Source organism: Aplysia californica, unplaced genomic scaffold (genome assembly GCF_000002075.1).
Source record: "Aplysia californica isolate F4 #8 unplaced genomic scaffold, AplCal3.0 scaffold00479, whole genome shotgun sequence".
NCBI classification, from domain to species: domain Eukaryota; kingdom Metazoa; phylum Mollusca; class Gastropoda; order Aplysiida; family Aplysiidae; genus Aplysia; species Aplysia californica.
Window position 1 is genome coordinate 76,232 of NW_004797749.1, and position 7,163 is coordinate 83,394.

A 7,163-nucleotide genomic window follows, 5' to 3' on the forward strand; every position below is an offset into this window, starting at 1 on the left:
CCGGGGCCTTTGAGCTCCAAAATAAAATCTAAAAAGTCATAAGGGCTGTCCTGCAATAGAATGTCGGCGGAATCCGACCTTCCATTGCAGAATTGCAACACTTACAGCCACACTGTGCACACGTGGGCACAGTGTGGCCTGTATACAAGAAACAAAATTCACCCCGCCTTCAACCATAGAACTTAAGAGGATTTACTGCGTATCATCACATTCACACGGAGAACCAGATTGCTTCCGGTGGTACCACCATCTACACCGACAACAACACGCTCCACAGACAAGTACATCTTAAGACGACCCTCCAGGCTATTGCCGTATGGGTCACCCTGCACAGACCAATCACGATCTGCTCAGTTTATATCACACCAAATTACCCCCTCAGAATAACCCAACTAAATGACTTAAAGGCTCAGCTTCCAAAACCCTATATTTTGCGAGGTGATTTCAATGCCCACAGCCCCCTTTGGGGAGACAAACCTACAGACCAGAAAGGAAAAATAATAGAAAATTTAAAAAACCCAAAAACATCTGTCTCTTAAATGGTAGGTCCCCAACTTACCGAAACAGAGCCACTTATGGCACTTCATCCCTTGACCTCACCTTTTGTACCCCTGACCTAGTCACAGATCTTGAGTGGTCTGTGCTGGATGACCGTACAGACCATTTCCCAGTTCTTCTAAAAAACAATAGCCTCCAAAACGACCCGATCCCAGAATGCTTCAACTTCAAAAAAGCAAACTGGAACTGGTTTGCCAATCAATGTTCCCCACTTTCGACCACAACTACAATAAATTCCACGAAAAGCTTTTAGAAATATGCCAAAAACACATACCAAAAACAAATACAAAACCCTGGAGGAACAAGATCTGGTTCTCTTGGGAATGTGAGGATGCAGTAAAGAAAAAGAAGGCAGCGTATCGAAAAGCCGTCAACAACACCACGACAGAAAACAAGATAAATTATTTAAAGGCTCGAGCTGAGGCACGTAGATGCCTCAGGGAGAGCAAAAGACAATCATTCAAAAAATACATCTCCAAAATCAATAGCCAGACACCACTCAACCAAGTTTTCAAAATTGCTAAAAAATTCATGGGTAGATGCACAGACACCATTCGGCACGTCCAGAGGCCGGATGGAACCACAGCTGAAACACACAAGTAGACATCGCAAACACAATAGCTACATCTCTCGCCAAAAACTCATCCCAAGCAAACTACAACACCAATTTTCAAAACATCAAAACTAACAGAGAAAAACAACACCTAAACTTCCACTGAAACAACACTGAAACCTACAATGCAGACTTCACAATAGATGAACAAACATCGTGCATCTCGGACCTGGGCAATACAGCCCCGGGACCGGATGACATCCACAACCAGATCATTAGACACTTACCCTCAGAAACACTCACAGTCCTACTAGACATACGACGACATGTGGCGGTCGCACTCCTTTCCGGAGTCTTGGCGTCTCGCCACTGTCATTCCAATACCCAAACCAAACAAGGACCACACACACCCAACAAATAAAGAGACCAATAGGACTAACGAGCTGTCTCTGCAAACTCATTGAAAAAATGATCCACAGGCGACTCATGTGGTTTCTGGAAACGACGGGCTCGCTGAGCGGTCTCCAGTGTGGATTCAGGAAAACTCGATCCACTCTGGATCACCTGGTCCGCCTGGAGACCTTTATACGCAAGACGTTCGCTGAAGGAGGCCACATGATCGCCATCTTTTTCAACCTAGAAAAAGCCTTCGACACAACCTGGAAGTACAGCATTCTTCGAGACCTGCACGCACTCGGAATACGCGGTCACCTCCTTGCCTTCATTGGCAACTTCCTGAAGAACCGTTCCTTCCAGGTTCATGTCAGATCCTCCCTTTCAGACCCCCACCAACAGGAGGAAGGAGTCCCCAAGGGAGCATCCTTTCTCCTCTCCTATTCGAAATTAAAATAAATTCCAAAGTAAAAACCCTCCAAACAGCATAGACAGCTCGTTATAGGTTGATGACTTTTTGATATGCTGCCGTTCGAAAAATCCTCATTTGAGATTTACGGAAAGGCAGCTGCAAACGCAGCTGCACAAACTCGAAAAGTGGGCAAACAATAACGGTTTCAAGTTCTCCCCGTCAAAGACGGTTGCAGTAAACTTCTGCGGAACAGGCAGGCGTGTGCTACAGCCAGATTTGACACTATACAGGGAAAGGATTCCCGTCCAGGACCAAGCTCGTTTCCTCGGCATCATTTTCAACAAAAAACTCACTTTTCATACCACACATCAAAGATCTTCGTGTGAGGTGCCAGAAAGCGCTAAACGCTTTGAAAATTCTATCGCATTCGGAGTGAGGCGGGGAGTCAAAACACCTTCTCCACTTGTACATCTCCCTTGTCCGGTCCAGGCTTGACTACGGCTGTCAAGTCTACGTATCGGCAAAACCACACATCTTAAAAATGCTAGACCCAGTACAGAACCAAGGACTCCGCCTCGCTCTGGGGGCTTTCCACACTTCTCCGGTGGAGAGCCTCCAGGCCGAGGCCAACATACCACCACTGTCACTCAGGCGCACACAACTCTCACTACAATACGCAATGAAACAGAGCTCAACACCGGAAAATCCAGCGCACAACTGCATTTTTAAAACAAACCAGAAACCATAAACAGATTCCAAAACAACGAAAAACTCATCAAACCCTTCGGCCTCAGAATCCTTGAGGACCTCAAAAACGTACACTTTTCCAAACAAGACATCCAACAATTTCTTTTCCCCGATCTCCATCCCTGGTACCTCACCAAGGCAAAAGTAGACTTACAGCTGACCACACACACAACAAAGAAAGCACAAACACCAAAACTTTTAAAGCAGAATACAAAAAACTAATAGATAAATACCCCGGTGCAGAGCTCATCTTCACGGATGGCTCCAAAAAAGACTATGAAGTGGGCGCCGCAGCCCTATCTCCCAACAATACACACCAGAGGAGACTCCATCATGAAGCCTCCATTTTCTCTGCGGAGGCCACTGCCATTGACATGGCACTGGACTCCTTAGAAAATTCTCCAAACAAATCTTTCCTAATCCTTTCTGACTCTCTGTCTTGCATCACCTTACTCACAAACTACACACTCTTACACCCAAAAATAGTTAGGCTACAACAGAAAATTCACACACTATCCGAGACAGGAAAAAACATCATATTCGCATGGATACCTAGCCATATGGGCATCCGAGGAAATGAGCAGGTAGACGACCTGGCGAAGAAAGCTTCATCCCTTCTGCTGGGATCAACAACAAACACTCTCCCACAGACTGACTTTTGAAATAAAGTCAAAAAGTACACCTCCAGTCTGTGGGAGAGCCACTGGGAAAAACAGAAAAACAATAAACTGAATGTTATAAAACCCAAACTGAAACAGCGAAATCCTTCGGACCTCTCCAGAAGAGACGAAGTCATTTTTACTCGATTGCGCATCAGACACACGGCCCTGACCCACAAATACCTCCTACAAGGAGATGAGAAGCCGTTCTGTGTTGGATGCGACACAAATTTTACCGTTAGACACATCTTAACCGAATGTCTAGACTTTGGAGAGGTCCGAAGGAAATATTATAAATGCAAGAAATTGCAAGACATTTTTTCCGTCGTTGGTCCCAGCAGAATTTTGAATTTTGAATTTTATGAAGGCCATAGGCCTTTATGGCAAATTATAAAATGAAACAATATTGTTAAAAAATGTTATTGTTTTTTATAAGAGTTGTTTTAAATCGCAAATATATTTACACTTAATTTTTAGTATTTTAGCATTTGAAAGTCTAATTGTGGACCAACCGTGCAGTGAACTTTACTGTTGCGAATGCTAACAACTTGTGTTTTGCGCGCTCATATGACCTTATGTAGTTGCGAGCGCCGTAAAACCGTGTACTACTACTACTACACTAATCTTTAAGTGTTACATAGTGTGTTTTTTTCACACAAATCTGTAAATGTCATATTTATGTGTCCTCCCTCCCCCCCATTAGTCTTTTAGTTTTCATCATCAATGCCTTTCTCACCCTGCACCAGGGTATAGGCCACGGACAAACGCCTTCCACCTTTCTCTATCCTGGGCTACTGGGCTACTAGGCTAGCCTCTTGATGTTATTCCATGTCTTCCTACTTTTCTGTACATCGATTTCTGTGATTCTTCTCCAGCTTTTTTACATTACGCGTATTTTCCCACAAATCTGTAAGTATTACATTTATGGGTTTTTCCCCAAATCTTTAAGTGTTATATTATGTGTGTTATCCCCACAAATCTGTAAGCGTTATATTTTTCCCCCACCCCAGCAAACCACGGAGCCCAACTACCCCGAGAACTTGCTTATCGCCATCAACAAGAATGGCGTGAACCTTATACACCCGCAGACCAAGGTGAGCAAAGCAAAAAAAAAAAAATGGTTTGTGTTTTTTCCCCCCTATGTTTGTGTGATGTGGTTTCTTAGGAGACTGCTAAGAGTATCGTGGAAGGAAAAGAAATCAAATGAGGTAGTGCTTGATGAAGCCCACGTGGGACGCTCAATGTTAAAAACAATCAGGAAACGACAAATGCAGTTTTTGGGACACCTGAATAGACATAAGGGTCTTGAACATCTAGCTCTCACTGGCAAAATTGAAGGCAAGCGAGGCAGGGGTAGGCCCAGAACAACATACTTAGGGAACCTAAACAAATGGATAACAGGGAAAAATCAGGGAAACGTAGCTTTTCTGAGAGCATCCGAGCAAAGGAATGAATGGAAAATCATGATCGCCAATGTCTGTCGCAGATCTGGCACTGGATGATGATGATGATGTTTGTGTGGTAACAACAGTTAATTAGAAAGATGAAAGAGACAAATGCAGTTGAATCGACACATGAATCGATGTAAAAATCTTGGAACTTCTTGGTCTCGCTGGAAAAATAGAAAGCAAGCGAACTAACCAGAATAAATTGCGTAGGGATGGGGGGCAGCTAAGATATTATTTAGGGCAACTGTGTATTTTTTTAACTTGCGTGTATGTTTCCACTCTAACATATTCCGTCCCATTGTGTGTCTGTGTGTGTATGTTTGTGTGTGTCGATGTGTGTGTGTTTGTCTATGTACACCGACATATTCCTCTGTGACGTCCATATTCCAGGAGTTACTGGCCACCTACATGTTCTCTATTAACTGTGTGTGTCTATGTGTGTGTGTCCCCACACTTACATAAACCCGTCCTGTCTATGTGTTCCACGAGTTACTGGCGACCCACACGTTCTCCAAGATCTCCAACTGGAGCAGCGGCAACACCTACTTGTGTCTATGTGTCTGTCTATGTGTGTGTGTGTGTCTATGTGTGTTCCCACACTGACATCTTCCCCCCGGGGCAGTACCGCTGACTGTAGTGTCTTTAGGCCATTCCCAAAGGGGGAACATTTCTCGTTCAAGCATAGTAGAATTGTAAATGGGCTGACTCATGTCACGCTCATAACTGTGCCTGATCTACGACAGGGAACTGCTGCTTTTTCTTTCCTGATCCTTACTATTGTTATTTTCCTCTACTTCTTTTGTATGTTTGTCACTCTCTTGTGACTTGCTATCTTGGGGTGCCTTGATAGTCGAAGCTAGAGAGGTGAGCAGTCTAAGTCTGATTCCCTGTAAAGATTTCTCTGTTGACACCCACCCCTTGGCGCTCATATGACCGTATGCAGTGGCGAGCGCCGTAAAACCCTCTACTATAAAAAAACCCCCAAAACACTGACATCCTGTGTGTATGTTCCAGGAGTTACTGGCCACCCACATGTTCTCCAAGATCTCCAACTGGAGCAGCGGCAACACCTACTTCCACATGACCATCGGCAACCTGGTCAAGGGCAGCAAACTCTTGTGTGAAACCTCCATGGTAAGTCGACGCAGCTCATGATCTTGGGTTTCTTTCTTTTTCTTTCTTTTTCTTATTTTTTAAATTTATTTTTATTTCTTTCTTTATTTTTAAAAACATTTTTGGGGGTTTATTTATTTGTTTAGTTATTTATTTATTTATTCATTTATTCATTCATTTGTTTATTAAAATGTTTTCCTCATGAGTGAGTGACACAAATGATAAAACAGCAGACTTGTCCAACATTTTTTCCCGTTTTGAGCTACTAAGACCAAGATTTCAGAAACCAAACGTTCTATCTGCTCTGTCAAAATCATAGGATTATTCCGATTGATTATCAAGAAAGTCATTTATAGAATTGCTTTCGAAAAAGCTTGATGTGTTGGGAAACTCAAAATTTTTCAAAAGAAGGTACTAGGTACCGTACTGAGCTGAGAGAACTTTGTAATTATAATAGAGTGGTGAATTGTCCCGTCGATTTTCATGAACTGTCCCAGATTTGGCAATGAGGAATTTGAGAGTAGGTACCAGAAACTAAATTTTCAAAGTAGCTGTATGTCAAATTTATCTGTTCCATTTGAAAGGCCTATATCCACTGAGCATTTTGGTACCATTCTTTAACCTCTCAGTCAATTTTTAAGAAAATGGTTGTTGTTTAAAATTTGATCAAATTTGTTAAAGTCAGTCACTGGCTGCGTAACCCCATGTTTAACAGAATCCGAGTGTTTGTTATAGCAAACACGAGGTTTTGTGTAGATAATTACAGGCACTGAGCAAGTAATGTATAAAGAGAAGTCACAAGTAGTGGCTGAAATGCCTGCATATTATGAGCTGTGTAAAAAAAAGACCAATTCGTTCAAATACACAAGCTGAAATGCCTGCATCTGACGAGTTGTTTAAAAAAAAGTCGTGTTCGTTCGAATACACAAGCCTGTGTCATCTCGAGCGCACAATTCATTACGTAGATCTACGTCAAGACTAGCTTATCATTGTAATAGTGATCAGTTGCCGAGGGATAAAAAGACTGACGTGTTTGTATATGCGACGTTCAACGCCGGACCGCTAGTGCCCCCCTCACCGACACGCACACACAGCCACATGTGTGCAGGCCGCCCATCTGACCCCGACACACGCCAGAGTAGACACGTACGCGTGCCAACAACACACGTGTAGGTATTTAAAAAGGCCGCTGATTGGTCGCATGCAATCGGCTAAGTGAATAATGGTTCATGATGCAGGTGCAATGGATGGTTTCTGGGAATAGATAAAGTTTGTTCTGG

The 7,163-nt window shown here is 43.2% G+C and overlaps 1 protein-coding gene across 1 annotated transcript in view; it reads left to right on the plus strand.

Annotated features, from left to right (window-relative positions):
- Window positions 1–7,163, plus strand: part of LOC101849950 (myosin-VIIa) — a gene marked incomplete at its 5' end in the record, with an annotated part of 68,986 nt that overhangs the window by 59,761 nt on the left and 2,062 nt on the right. Inside the window, 2 exon segments of the mRNA XM_035971667.1 lie at window positions 4,333–4,416; window positions 5,785–5,904. Coding sequence (XP_035827560.1) covers window positions 4,333–4,416; window positions 5,785–5,904 — 204 coding nt within the window.